The 15,888-nt window shown below is 45.0% G+C and overlaps 1 protein-coding gene across 1 annotated transcript in view; it reads right to left on the bottom strand.

The window, feature by feature from the left end:
• Positions 1-2,211: 2,211 nt before the first annotated feature.
• ZMYND15 (zinc finger MYND-type containing 15) overlaps positions 2,212-15,888 on the bottom strand; it is a 349,574-nt gene continuing 335,897 nt past the window's right edge. Inside the window, exon 14 of the mRNA XM_069612228.1 lies at positions 2,212-2,484. Within this exon, the coding sequence (XP_069468329.1) occupies positions 2,295-2,484 (190 nt within the window). The 3' untranslated portion in view covers positions 2,212-2,294. The remainder of the gene's footprint in view (positions 2,485-15,888) is intronic.

Genomic DNA, 15,888 nt, shown 5'->3' with positions numbered 1-15,888 from the left:
CCCCCCGCCAGTGCCAGTATTTGCCATATCCTACGGCTATTTTTGCTACAGAGGGCTTCTGCAAACTTTTGCCATTGAGTTCTTTTTTGGGACTGATGATACCTTTTTAACCAACTGCGATATTTACGTTTTATCTGTAGAGACTCAAAATTGCAAAAACCATTCAGCAGGGATGTCCTCCAGGCTGGGCCCTGGCAGAGAAACCCCACTCTGAGCACATGATAAACACCCTGCGGGCAGGGGAGAGGGAGACAGAGCTCAAGATGCACGTCATAGGCAGACTGAAGCAGCTAAGACAACACAGGGTGATGTAATTGCAGGGCAAAAACCCAATCCAGTGGGCAGGCATGGGTAGAGGGGAAGTGGATCTGAGCCCGTGAACCATTCACATGGCTGCAAACACCCAATAGGCAGATGTCTATGGGAAGGGTACATTGGGGGGACCAATCAAATTGTAAGTCTCTGTGTTCATGGGAGGTGGCCAGCCTTCAGAGTATACACCACAAGGTTTGCGAAGGCCGTTATCCTGCAGGTACCGTGTGGAAGTCTCCCTTCCCACCAGAAGCAGTGTGTATCGTGTTCTGTTCTCAATGGTGCTGACCAATGGCAGTTTAATACTGTTTCGACGGACAGCACAAATGGTATTTTACTAATTGCAAATTGTCCCTAGGAGGGGTGAGAAGTGATGTGGCACCACATGGGGAGGCGATGAGATGGGATACTGTTGATCTATTTGCTCAAATCATGTTTCACTACCATACGTTGAACACTGAGGATATGACGTAGCCTAGTCAACAAGATTCTTGGGAAACATTGAAAATATGAACATACTAAATTGCAAGTATTTCTAAGGGCCTCATTACGAGGTTGGTGGTAACCCAGCGGTGCCAATGGCGGGTTGCCACCAACCCCCTAAAACTGTTTCCACTGCCCGAAATCCCGGAATTCGGAAGTCGCCATTCACATAGAGTCCCATATGGGGAGTAGAACAACGGAAGTACCAGCACCATTACTGCCAGTGCCGGTGCTCCCGTAAAAACAGTGGTTACTGGGGTCGATGCGTCCGGCTGGTCAGACCCTGCCAGGCACAGAGACCACAGCAGGCACAGTTGTAGTCTGCTGGTCCGGAAAGAGTGCTGGTACGTTGCTACCAGCACTCTTAATTCCAGACCGGCAGACTTGTAATGAGGCCCAAAGTGTCTTGAACATTGTTTTTTATAGTATAAAACAGATGTCAGCTCTCATCAATCAGTTCTAGTCCACTGTTCTCTTTGATTTGTGCACACCCAGCTGTGACAAACAGCGTTGCTTCTTGCCTGGTGTGTGCTCCCTTTTTTTCCCTTTTTTTATTTTTGATATGGTGTGATCGGAGGTCCCCTGAATACAATTCATTGAAGGCGACTCCAGAGCGATATTGGTGCGATTGCAACACAGAACACAAAGCCCTGTGCTGATCATCTACAGAAAAGGAACATTTAAACCAGATACACACCTTCAACCCTATGAAAATGGTCATGCCCGCATGGGGGTAAAGATGTGGCAAAAAGATGTGATGCAATTTATTTCTCAAAAATCTAAATGATTCTTTCATTTTTTGAAAGCCTTTTGTGCTAAAATGATAACAAACAATCCCAATTTGTCAAAAGGAGACGCATAAGAGGACAGAGAAAGCAGAGAGATGGACATATGAGTTTCCTGACCATTGCTAGGCGGAAAAACAGATAGTCACGATTGTGGAGCTGAGCAGGGGAGCGCAGGCACTGTTAAGAGAAATGGAGGGTTTGCATCTATGGAGCAGCTTTATGGCCTGCTGCTAGAGAAGACCTATACCAAAAGATTGTAAAAGAAGGGGAGTCAAATGGATGTAAAAGTAATACCGATTACCTGGCTTCATTTAGGGATTCCCCCACTCTGCCATGTACAATGCTGCACCCTTCCATACCTGATATCTTTAAGATTCCTTACTTGCTCTGCAGCTTTTTTGATCCAGAACTGCATACAACACATGGTTGGGGGTTTTCCATATATAGGTAAGTATCTTGTTCATCGACCTAACTGACTGTGAGCTATGTTCGGTTCTGAATGCTGCAACGCTTTCTGATAATATCACCTAAGATAAGTATCACACCTCCTTGCAAACATCTCTCAGAATAGTTAGTACATACTACACCCACTGTGCATGTTAAAAAGATTCAATCCTGCTCTGTGCATACAAGAAAGTAGCATAATTTAATCTTTGTGAAAGGTTATGATGCGACACCAAGCATGGGATTGTTGCATCGGCAAGTCTGCCCTCATTTCCTGCGACGGCAGTTGTTGCGGCTCTGTCGCTTGTCCTTCTTCCGGCGGCTGTGGTCTGGTGGCTCCTCAGGCACAACCGGGGCAGCAGCGGGTTGCTGCTGCTGTTGTTGTTGCTGGCCCTGATGTCTCAAGTTGTTGACCATGGATTTGTAGATAAGATGAAACACGAAGGCATTTGGGTACCTTGCACAAAGCAGAAAAAGAGGCAGCTATTAAATATAGTTTAATTCAACCCCATTAACTGTGATAACACCTTCACCGTCCTCTAATCGCATTCTGTGACAGAAGCCCAAATTCAAATTGTTGTGTGCCCTACCCCAACATCTTCCTTCTTGATTCCCATGTCTTGAGATTGGCAGTTCCGCCAGCCTCACACTGGTCCTACATCAGTTGGCATCCAGTGAATAAGGCATTAAATATATGTTTGGAAGCTGCAACACTGAAGGCAGTTCCAGAGTCAAAATACATGCCCTTCCAGGCTGTTGCGCCTTATTTTAGCTCAATTGCCTTGCGAAGGACAGCACACATGCATGAGGAGACTAGTTTTTTCTATGTTAATATAAACTTTCTTCTTCCTATTACTCTTCAGTAAGATAGCCCAGTGGGTGGAAGGATCTGTTGGAGACATCTCTGTGCATCCCATTGATCACAGGTTAGAATGTGGTTAGGGAGGACTTGGTTTGTTGCCATTCTGAGTAGATGAAATGAGTACCTATTTTATTTACGGTTTAGGGTATATCAATCTACACTTATCACGGATGGCAGTACAAAACATCCAGACTCTGAAGGATGGTTCAAGGGTCTTTATTTCACAAACAGAGAAATGTATAGCTTTCATAATGGTTAGGTTACTAGCCAGGTTCACTAATGGCTTTCCTCTCTCAACTTCTGCATCTCTCCAACATAACCCAGATATCCCTAAAATCCATGTTTGCCAACTAGAACTAGCGATTGGAATCGCCTACTATTTAAGGCTGGCAATAGGTGAGGTCCTAAAGGTCAATGTCTAAACTTTCTGGTTCCATCTGGGGTTCTCCTAGGGGTTCTCTAACCTAACACTACCCAGGATTTCTGAACAGGAATTTTGTTATAGTGCCAATGTTAGGCCCTCTGGTCTCTACTCCGCATCGGTTTGTCCCTTTCTCTCCTCTTCCTGATTTTACTACTCCCTGTAGTCTACTCTCACTTTTTCCAACTCCTGTTCTTTCTCACTCCCTCTGGTCTTCTGCACTCTCCCAACTTCTGTCACTCCGATGTCCACAATCTCCATACATCCTTCTTCTCTCCTCAATCCTCACTCCCCCTTTTCTCTTCCCTTGCCCCACTCCTTTCTCCACTCCATCTACTCTCCTCTCTACAAACCCCTCTTCTCTCCTCTCTCCACCAAACATCTCCTGCCTCTCACCCCTCTCACCCCTCTCACTACAATCACTCTCACACATTCACAGCTTCAAACTCACAAATGGTACCAGTCTCTCACAGCTAACACCTCACCTGCATTTTGTACCAACTTCGCCACCAACTCTTCAGCATTCTTCTCCGCCATCCTTCCTCTGGCTGGGCTCTCGGTCTGCCTCCACTCCTTCAGATATCATTAAGACAACCCACATTCTGTCTTTTATAGTATTCCTAGCTCTCCCTCCCCTTCACCTTCCATTGGTCCAACGCTCCCTGACTCTGCTGGCCGATCTTTGGCTATTCTTTTCCCAAGGAACGGGTAACCACAGGTGCAATGCTTTAAAACCCCTTGTTAGCCCTGCCTCCTTTGCCTGGTCTGGTTTCTGTTTCTATGATGTGCTAAGGGTCTGTCATTTCGGGTTTTGTATACTGCAGTGAGTTGCTTGCTTTTCTGGAGAGCTTGTAATTGTTTTCTTGTATCATTGTGCAGATTGTGTTGTGCGTCGCCTCTCTCTCTCTCTCTCGCTTTCTCTCTCTCTCTTTCTCTCTCTCTCTCTCTCTTTCTCTCTCTCTCTCTCTCTCTCTCTCTCTCTCTCTGTCTCTGTCTCTGTCTCTGTCTCTGTCTCTGTCTCTCTCTCTCTCTCTCTCTCTGTCTCTGGTACGTGAGGTCCTGGAATACAAACAAAAGATCTCTGGCCAGAAAAGGTACTTGGAGGCATCGTTTTACCAGAAGGTGGTATCACTATTTACATTCAAGGCACGTGAGGAGTGTATCAGGGACTGGGGCTCCCCAACTGCCACTCCCACCTCTGGTACGGGGCTGGCTCTGAGTTTTGCCCTGGTAGACCCCAGGCCTCAGTTTGGGAGGGGTCCCTGATCCCTCTTCAGGGTCCAGTCCTGGACTCTTTCACACACTTTGAATCCTTTTTTGGTTAGAAGTACAAATAGGTGCAAATACCTCCAGTTTTCAGGAGGTGTCTCAGGCAATAACTGTTCACTATTTACTGAGCAAATAACTTACTACTCTGAGTATGGTTGGACAATACAGGCAGCATTACATAAACTGCCTCTTGTAACCTGTATTACTATACTCACAATGTGTTCCAAAGTGTCAAAGTATTTTTCTGTATTGAAACATAGCAGCGCCTCATTCAAACAGGTTTCAATAATTTCCAGAATGACAACAACTGATGGGCTAGGCGGTCAGGGGATAAGAGAGTGTGGGATCCCTTCTGAATTCCCTAGGGGTGTCCAGCCAGGGGCATCCCAGTGAAGGGCAGTACAGTGAAGGGTGAAGACCAGCCATTGACGAGCCACTTCGCCTATGAGCCTTTGCTTTCCTCCCTGCTGCACCTGTGAGTACCCCTAACTTCCTAATTACTGTACTGTCTCTGCACACTCTGCAACTCACCTATAATGCATTCACTCCTGCTCCTCCTGCTACTTCTCCTACTCGCCCCTCCCTGCACATTCTCCAATCATGCTTCAATTTCCTCCTTTCCTACCCCTATCATAAAACTCACATCTCAAAACTCTCACTACCATACCTCCTCTAACACCTATCCACCTTGCCTCTCTTCCTCCGAGACTCAACGTTTCTACTCTTCTTTACCACCTCAACTGATCATTGCATTCTGGAAAACTCAGTCTGTATGAAACAAAACTTCCTTTATCACTGACTACTTTTACTCCAGCTCTCCTCCCCTAGACCTTCTTACTATCACTGAACACTGGATTTCTCCATCTAACACTGACACTCTGGCTGCCCTACACAACTCCAATCTATTCTGCATTCACTCTCCTCGACTGACTGGCAGAGGTGTAGGCATCAGGCACCTACTCTCTTCCCACCTCAATGCCTCACAAATGCCATGTCCTCTCCTATCTCTTTTGAATTCACCATCTTTAATATCGCTCCACCCACTTCAGTTCATATCATCTCCATCTATCGCCCTCCTGGTCCTACTGGACCATTCCTTGATGATCTTGGGCAAATCCTTGATTCTCTTTTTACCAAACATCACCACATTCTCCTACGCGACTTTAACCTACCCTCTCCAACCACTTCTCAGAAATATGTACTTCAGTCCTTTCTAAGGGGGCATGCTCTCTTCTCTCTCCATAATCTCCCTACCGACATCGCGGGTAACTCTTTGCATCTCTTATTCATTGCCACCTCTCTCTCAGCCACTAATACTACTATCACATCATCCTTATCTGATCACTCAATTGTTTCCACCACCATCTCCTCTCGACCTTCTGACCTCTCCTCACCATTTGCTTCACCTATTACTAAAAGGAAATGTAAACCTTCTGCTATTCCTTCCATTATCTCTGACCTACAGTTCTCACTCTCCTCCTTCATGCCTGATGCTCTTCAACCAACACTGCCTTCTCCAGCTTCCAATCCCTACTATTTGACTCATTCTCCCCTAAGTCTCATCGTCCTAAACCATGAGTCACCCCATTCATACACTCTCCCCTCACAGATATGCATTGGCTGCTGCGCAAATGGAGGCGTACCTACTCGCATGAGGACCTGCAACTCTACCTCTCTGCACAGAACTCTCTCTAGTCCTCTCTTGTACCAACTCTCCCTGCCCTTGCACTGCCTGCGGGCCTCCCATCCACTTAAAGCACTGTATCTGTAACCATACAGTCCCCTGACTCTCTGCACTTACGAGCCACCTCCCGGCTGCACTTACTCGTTACTTCTCCCCCTCCAAACCCTGCACATGCGTGATCTGAATGACACAGGGCCTAGTATGATCATTGATTTGTCTTCCTTCTTTCCTCCCTTCCTTGTCTTGTTGCGCCTAGAAACACTTGTGTACAGTTGCGTTATAAATGACTTATTTCATATCATATCATAGAGCAAAAAGGTCATTCTGCCTCACTCTCATTGACTCTCACTCCAACCATTTTTGCTGACTGCAGGGCACCCTAAACTCACTCCTCACTCCTCCTAAATCTACAACTATCAACTCCCCTCTTACAGATAATAACCTACCTGAATACTTCACTGCAAAAACATTTCCAAAATTAGAGACTCTCTTAACCTTCATCACAGTTCCTCCTCTTACATTCTAGACTCTGACTACTCTACAATCATCCTCTGCCGCTATCTTCCACTGTAGTCACACAAATACTGTCTCCAGGAGCAACACCATCTCTCAACTCACTCCTATAACTATTGGTGTTCCACAAGGCTCTGTCTTGGGTCCGCTCCTCTTTAAAATCTACACTTCTGCTCTTGGGACACTAATCTCCTCCTTTGGGTTTTTGTAGCAACTCTTCACAGACGACAACCAAATCTTCTTCTCTTTTCTTGAACTCTCCTCTGATCTCTCTATCAACATTTCTGTCTCTCTGCCATTAAATAGTGCATGGCTTTGTCCTCTCTGATGCTAAACTCTGCCATATCAGAGATGCTCTTCTTCCGTGCCAAAGTGCTCTTTCTCATCTCTTACTCTGCCTGTCCAGTTCCCACTTGCCAATCTTCCTTACTCTTCTTCAGCTAGAAACTTCAGCATCATCTACGACCCTTCACACACCTTCTCTACTTTCATCTCCAAAACTGCAACAGCAGCTTGCCTCAACCTCCAAAATATTAGGAAAATCAGGCACCTCCTTTCTTTCATCACTGTCTCTTAACCACTCTTCTCTTCTCTAACTGGACTACTGTGCCGGCATCCTCTTTGGTCTCCTCAACTATGTTTTCTGTCCTCCTGAGAAGATCATTAATTTCGCTACTAGGACTCTCTTTGAACTCCCTCACTTCGCTCCTACTTCCCTGTACAGTCACCAGGCTGGATGACTGATGTTACAAAACGGGACCAGATTTAAATGTCTTCTCCTTGTTCACAAATCCATTCATGGTAAGGCACCACTGTATCTATACTCCTCTATTAAAATATACAAGCCTTATCATAATCTCTGCTCTGCCTACTTGACTACCCTTGTGGTGTCTTTCCCTCCCTGTGTCTCCTCTTTCTTCAATTCTTTCTCTTTTCTTGCTCCAGTTACATGGAATTCTCTTCCATCGTGCATCCGAGAAACAGTCCACATGGATTTGTTCTAAACCAAACTAAAAGTCTACCTTCTCGCCTCTGAGTAACTCTCAAAACGTACCACTCATCTCCTTTCTAGCTAACATTTGTCGCTCGCTTCTAACCTGCTTCTGTCCCTCACTTTCTCTGTCTCCCCTCTAGCACTTCATCCATCATGTTGCATCCCGAGCACAGCTGGCCGTACTGCCAACCTGCACCTAAAAAAGTGTGATGTTGGTTGTCCTTAATCTATGTATGTTCACTTAGGAAGGAGAGGAGAGATTGGATTCCAATAGGGTATGTATTGTCCCTGGTGACTGTTCAATTTACTCCCCTCCACAACCTTGTCAGAATGTGCCACAAACTTACTCCATTGTAAGAAGCTCACTGCTTTCCATCAAATCTGATTTCTTGTCTATTGTATGTTTTTTGTGATCAAAAGAGCATTGTTCCTCCTTGTATATAAAACAAATAAGTAAATAAGATCAAAATATGCACCTAGGGATACTAACTCATCCCTGAGATTGCCAAGTCTAAAACACATTTTCAAAGGGGTATTTATGGTGCATCCTCCTGCTCAAAAACGAGTACTCATTGAGTGAGGAATGGATGACATCTCGTAGGTTTTGCAATTTTGCACCTCTTTCCCTTTGGATATCAATCTGGTCTAATCAAGCATCCTAATTGACACAAATTGTTAATATTATGAAATGCAATGGAAAATAATAATTTAGAAATCTGTTCCCTCGCTTATCCATGCAAAAGACTTGCGAGGCATACTGCAGTATGCGCATTTGTTTAGAGAAGAAACAATATAGTGTTTACTGATAAATTGATTTGGAAGAAGGGAATTTGAGTCTGTAAGAGGATTGCACACAGTTAACGAGTATATGCTACTTAGATAGGTGCTGGTCTTGAATCCTAACCTATATCAAGTGGACAAATTCCACAATTGGATGATGAATTACAAAGGCAAGAGCCTCCCAACCCCCTCTATGTACATGACAGTGTGCTGGAAGAACCTTGGTGAAAGTTACATGAGATGTGCCTGTGTCAAGGAAACTTTGGGACTCCTATAGACCTTATCCTTTTTTGCTCCACTTTTGGCTCTTTAAGAAAGAAATTTCTGGTTGCCAAATTGAAGAAATGCAGGTTTCATCAGTGCCATTTATTTTATGCTTTCAGAAAGAGGCATTAATTTGTAGATAGGTCTAACTTTTAACCCAAGAAAGGACGACTAAGTGGGTTTGCAAGTAATAGACCTGGTTAAAGACCCTCTTTTATTAGTTTTCAAGTTTTTATATTTTTTTGATTATGCCTAGTTTTAGGCAGATATCGTACATATTTCTGTCTTTTCAACAGTGATGAGACTGTATTATTGAAAGTAACTTTCATATTTTGCTCCGTTTTTATATTGGATTGTTTTCTTGTTTGCTGTTAACATATATAAGTGATTGATTGCATTCTTGTTATCAAATTATGCTGTTGATGAAAAGAAAGCTCCATGGGCTTCCTAAGAATTAAAGAATTGCTTTTAAAGCTCTCCTCATTTTAAATCTGCCCATTGGAACAAAAGCCCTACATTCTTCAACCAAAAACATAAGAGAGATATCCGGCCAAGGATACTCGGATATGCAACTGCTTTTAAACATACCAGTACCCAGTCCAAAAAGGAGCGGAATGGAGGAAGAACACTAGCAGACAGCAAAACTACACTCTGCACCAATCTCCCAGAAGAACACTAGCAGACAGCAAAACTACACTCTGGACCAATCTCCCAATCTCCCTTGGAAAAAAAGTGAACCACCTTAGGTTCAGAAACACACTGAAATCATATTTATTCAAAGAATTGATTTGCTGAGTCTCTTCCAATTTCTTACGTAACATGCAGGCCCTTGCGTACCTTATGCACATCTCCCAACTCCCTAGCCATAAGCCATTTCCTGGTCTAGAATGCTCTATGAACTTTGACTGATCTATGATTGTATCTTGCTCCTCGCCACAGTAATGTTGTTTCCTCATATTCCCACTCCTTGCTCCCTTTTATTTTTTTGGCACGCCACAAAGAAGATCCTCTACAGTGGTACCATATAAACCAACAATAAATAAATAAACATCTGTCTACTCTTAGGTGATAAAACCATATTAGAATCCAAGTTCTCCTTTCTATGTTTTGCTGTAGTCGTATTCAACATCTGAACCTGCTGTTTAGGAGGAAGGCATAGTCTTAATGTGAATTTAAATTGATAGCATAAAACACATGAGGGTCTTGGAGCCTGCAGATTACATCCAAAAATCAAGATCTGCCATGATAGAGGGGGTGGTAAAAGGGATGCCCGTGGATAAAAGTAAAAGCTCCTAGAAGGGGAAGGTAGCCTTAGATTGGAGGGAGATAACTATGGATCTTGAGTGACAGAATATATAATTTGGGAGTATTACAGTACTACTACACAATGGTTCCAGAGGAACAATTAGGTATTCAGACAGAGCACAGATCTCTTATTCTGAATCCTGTATGGACATTGGATTATCTCTTGATGAAAACAATGGGATCTGAAATAAAGGATCTGGTTCATTCCTCTGTCCAGGTGAACTAAGGGAATTGAAAGAAACATAATTTTTTTTCGGTCAGTACCTGGTTCCTTAGATCTCCTCTTTTGTATCCTTATTCGTATGATTAATAATCCAATACTTTCCAGAAGCACATGGCACAGCCGCGAAGGGGCTTGAAGCGCCAAGGCATAACAGGGCGGTGGGACTGACACAGCCGCCCCGCCTGCTGCCTCACTGGTGTAGCACAAGTAGGAAAAGGAAGTAGGGCCATATACCATGGCCCCTATATATGGTACCTGCGCAAGTGGAGCCTCATTGGATACCATTGCAAAGTGGTACAGCGACTGGCGGATAGAACTCAACACCAGACAGACAACTGCAACGCTGTTCACCAGAAAGAAGAAAAAGGAGCACCCACACATCAGCCTCAACAGGGAGACCATCAAATGGGAGAGCAGCAGCCGCTACCTCGGTGTGACCCTGGACAGCAAACTCAACTGGGAAAGCCACATCGAGAATACTGGCAGCGCTGTACCCACTCCTGAAGAGCAAGTCCATGCCCCTCCGGACAAAGATCAACGTCTACAAGGCGATCATCAGACCAACCCTGACTTATGCCTCCCCAGCATGGATGACCTGCCATGAGCGACACCGGAAGAGTCTTCAGATAGTCCAGAACAAGGCCCTGCGGATATCGTCTGGAGCTCCAATCTTCACAAGGATAGCAGATCTTCACAGAGACCTGGACATCAAGATGTTGGATGAACATCTAGCGAAGCTGAGTAAGAACTTCTGCCAAGAACTGGATCAGAACCCGAACCCTCTGATCAGAAGACTCACTGCCACCACTGCAAACCCCTTCGACCGCTACCCGCGGCCCATCACTGCAAAGACCCTGTGAAACCAGCCCTACTGTGACAAGACCACACAGACCAAGAAGAATACAAACCCACGACTACACACTCAACCCGAGAAGATGGAGTAATGAGGCTCAAGCCTCGGTATCCAAAGCATCACCGCTGATGGATAAAAATCTATCAGCAAGAAGAAGAACAAGCGCCGGGAGCCGCCTCCTTGCACGCCTGTGCCCCCTGCAGCAGCATCAGCGTTGTCGGTTTCCCTTGCTGGCAGTGTGTGTCGAGGCTGCTTGTCGGCAATATATTAGATTCACTGAATCCACATACAGGACATACCAACAATGACAGAGAGACGATCGTAGAGGAAGTCACCGGCAGTCCATGGTGTTCGGCGAGCTCAGGAGAAAGGCAGGTGGCGACTGGCAGCAGCTGGGAGCAGTGGTCAGCAAGTGAGGACCAGGGGTAGGAGCGCTGGCACGGCCTTGCAGTACTGTCAATGTTCCGTTTACAGGGAGCATTTAGAAACGGCATTTGGGCCACCATTAATGGGCCGTCACGTTTTCCATTGCACCGCATGGACCGGTCTAGTCTTTTCCAAGATGGCCACCGCCATCCTTATCGACACCGGGATTCTCTCGTTTGCGGCGTTGCAACCTAGTGATTTTCTGCTTTTCCGGGTAAGACGCTAGTGCCACACTGCGTGTGCTCTCCTTTTTTCCTTTTGTCATTCATTCTGACTAAGCCCTCGCTTATCATATTCTGCCTTTAATTACTGATCTTCCTCCCTCTTGGCCTCACCTAAACTTACACTTACAACCTCTGATTTCCTCTCACTCCATTTCTGCTGCCTCTCTGCTATCTACTACCCGCTTACTCCAGTTTTGCTGAGTCCCCTTTTACCTCATTCCTGCCTACTCAGCCACTTCTCAGGATCTTCAAGTGTTGTCCTGCATAATATCTCATTCCAAGGATTCACCTCTGCTTGTACCAAACACACCATACTTTCCTGAAAGGCTACAGACATTGAACCTGCATTGGACTACTTCAGAAGGGTTTTTTTCGGCCAAACAAGGCTTTTTCCCTTTGTCATTGGGTTATCGCGGGTAGAAGTCTCTTGGCTGAATTACATTCTAGCAGGCATGGTAGCTTCATCTCGAGGTAGACCTTACCTCTGTGAAGACCGCAAGTCGTCCCACAAGAAGGAGTCTCACCCCCATCAGACTACCTATCAGAAGAACTCTCCAGTGAAGACTCAGGTGAGGAGAGTACTTTACAGTTTGCAACGTCCAGCTATACAGCCCATCATAGCAACAGCAGAACAAGTACAAGAACTCATTGCCACAGTTCAGTGACTTTCTGTGGAAGTACAAAACCTGAAGTCTAAAAATGCTGTTCTTAGACAGATGGCGTCTGGCAGAGATGAGCAGTCTACAGACCTACCTCCTATCAGATTAGCAGTCGGAAAATGCGACGGATCACCACAAAAGCTCAAAGACTTTGTGGACGCATGTGTGATGCAGTTTACCTTCCGTCCTGCCACCTATGCCCCGAACCAGACAAAAGTGGGGTTTATGATCACCGATATAGTCGACAATGCTCTTCCGTGGGCAATTCCCATGGTGACGTCGTGAGTCCCATTCCTCGCGACTACAGTGACTTTGTGGGACTTCTTAAACAGGACTTTGGGAGATTGGAAGTAGTCTATTCGGCCCAGGAGACCCTTCTCAACATTCCACAGGGCTCCTTGGATCTCATGACATATATTTAGAACTTCCAGTGCCTCTCCACCGAAGCGGGTTGGCCAGAGGAGGCACAATTCACCGGTTTCAGAAGAGTACTCAATGAAGAACTCAAAGATGAATTGGCTTATACAGTCCGCCCTGCCACCTTATCGGACCTAATTGCGTTGGTCTGCCATATAGATTACTGGCTCTCTGAGCGAAGAGCCGAACGGAAAATACACCCACTCAAGACACAGCCTCCTCTTAACCCTACACAGTCTTTTTTCAAGACTGGTGACTCTACTAAGGAAGAACCTATGCAGAAAGGAGCTGCAAGGGGACCTCTGTCATCTTCCGAAAGGAGACACAGAAGGGAGATGGGCTTATGTATGTATTGTGAGTCTATAAAAGACTGCATGAAATCCCTCATCGGAGATCGGGAAACGAAAGACCCCGGCCTTAGAAGGGATCGTCGGCCAGAGAAAGTAAGCATGGTCTCTTGTTCACCTCCCATTCTTGTGCCTTGAAAATGGAGGATACACGTCTTCTTGTGGTTCGAGTGGTGTTGTATCTACCAGAATGCAAGATTGAAGCTCTAGCCATAGTGGATGCGGCGCAGCAGGGAATTTTTATGGACATGTTGTGGGCAGAAAAACATCAGATACCACGCCAGGAACGAGGCGAAAACCAAACAGTGGAAGGAGTTGACGGAACTCCCATCACACATTCTTCCAAACCTTTGGAGGTCAACATATCCAACCATAAGGAATCCTTGCAGTTCGATTTAATAAGAGCAGCCCACTTACCAATCATGTGGGGTATCCCCTGGTTGCGAAGACACAATCCGTTAATCAATTGGAACAAAAATACACTTCGATTCGACTCAGCTTACTGCGCATCTCAATGTCTCTTCACCTCGTTAGGAGATTCTGCTGTTGCTGATTGTGTGGTATCTAAATGCCTCACTACTGGTTTACACTGTATACCTGTGCAATATCAAGGATTCGAGAAAGTCTTCTTGGATATGATCCCCAAGGAATAACCTCATCGACCAGAAAATTGCGCACTGGACTTGATGGCAGGATCATTGGTTCCTTTCGGGCGCATGCTTTCTTTAACCATCCCAGAGAAGAAGGCACTGAAAGAATACCTTGAGTCCAACTTGCAAAACGGTCTCATTCGACCTTCTAAGTCACCCACAGGACCCTCACTCTTCTTTATACCAAAAAAGGATACACAAGAGCTCAGACCCTGTATTGACTGCAGAGGCCTCAATCGTATAACCATAAAGGATAGATATCCTATGCCACTCATTAAGGAGATACTAAAAGGGGATCCTAAAAGTGGTCCAAGGATCGTTCATCTTTACCAAGCGCAACCTCTGAGGAGCATATCACCTCCTATGGATTCGACACGGAGGGCGTTTGATTTATGCTCTTCTGTTCCAATCAGTTATCGTTTATTTAGACGATATCCTCATTTTTTCTCGGTAAAGAGACTTCCACCATCAACACGTCAAAGAGGTGTTGGACAGACTAGCAACTAACCAGTTACTGGTCAAACCGGAAAAGTGCCTATTTGATGTATTTTCTATACCCTAAATGTGGTTTATCCTATCAGACCAGGGTATATCTATGGATCGACACAAATTTTCAGCAGTCTTGGATTGGCTGGCACCTACCTCTCGAAGAGAAGTACAACGTTTCTTAGGACTGGCAAATTTCTATCGGAGGTTTATACCGAATTGCTCCATGATCGTACTACCCATTACGTGTTTACTCAAAAAGAACGTTCAGTTTCAATGGGGACCAGAAGCAGAAAAGGCATTTTGTCAGTTAAAAGATTTTTTTGCTCGGCCCCTCTTCACAGGCAGCCTGATCAAAAGCTTCAATTAATTGTTAAGATGGACACCTGGGCTGGTGCTCTAGGAGCTGTCCTGAAACAATCCGTGGATGGACATCCGCTACTAATTAATTAAACTATTCGGTCATAGAGAAAGAACTCATGGCAATGAAAAAAGCCTGGCGTCATATTTTGCAAGGATCCGTACAGCTGTTCGAGATTCGCACTGACCATTGGAACTTACAAGTCGTACAGGAGATGGAGTGTATGAATGCAAGACAAGCCTGCTAGGATTCTTCTTTGCTCAATTTGATTTTAGGGTCACTTAAATTCCTGGTACTGAGAATATACTGGCTGACGGTCTCTCTAGAACATGGTCAGGAGAATCACCTTCGACAATCAAGACAGAATCCCTTTTTACAAGGAACACATTCCTGTGTGTTGTTTCTTCCTTTTTGCAGAAAGTAAAGGATGCCTCCCATCTGGTGGATCATCAATCCTACTTCTCTTCTTTGGAAAATAATGAAGGTCTTCTGTTTCATCAAGAACGACTAGTCCTTCTCGAGAGAACACTCCAACAAAGAGCCATGTATTGGTGTCATGAAGGTCCTGTTGCAGGCCACAACATTTACAATGCGACGCTCAATCTTGGTCGACAATCTTTCTGGTGGTCTTCTATGTGCCAGGATATTAAACAATACGCACGATCATGCCCGGTTTGTTGTCAAAGTAAATACCGGACGGGCAAACCCATCGACCTGTTCGAACAAAGATCACCTCCTACCAAACCATGGAGCCAAATTTCCACAGATTTCGTGGTTGAGGTACCTCATTGGAAAGGTCAGACAGCTGTCATGTTGGTATTGGATTCCTTTTCTAAATTGGCTCATTTTATTCCTTTACGAGGCATTCCCTCTGCCTCTGAAAGAGCCAGCAGATTTCTACAAGAAGTATTTTGTCTGCATGTATTACCATAATCTATTATATCTGTCCGAGGAACCCAATTCACCTCCAGGTTCTGGAAGACGCTGTGCAGTCAACTGAACACGTTTCATTCATTCTGGGGCACATGACAATTACTCCAGGACAGATAATATGACCTCTGGAAAAGTGACCAGAACTTTTAAGAAATGTACTAATGAAAGTATAATCATTTCAGACCATACA

Source organism: Ambystoma mexicanum, chromosome 1p (genome assembly GCF_040938575.1).
Source record: "Ambystoma mexicanum isolate Mex_15411 chromosome 1p, UKY_AmexF1_1, whole genome shotgun sequence".
In the NCBI taxonomy this organism is placed as follows: domain Eukaryota; kingdom Metazoa; phylum Chordata; class Amphibia; order Caudata; family Ambystomatidae; genus Ambystoma; species Ambystoma mexicanum.
This window is presented reverse-complemented; position numbering and strand designations above follow the sequence as displayed.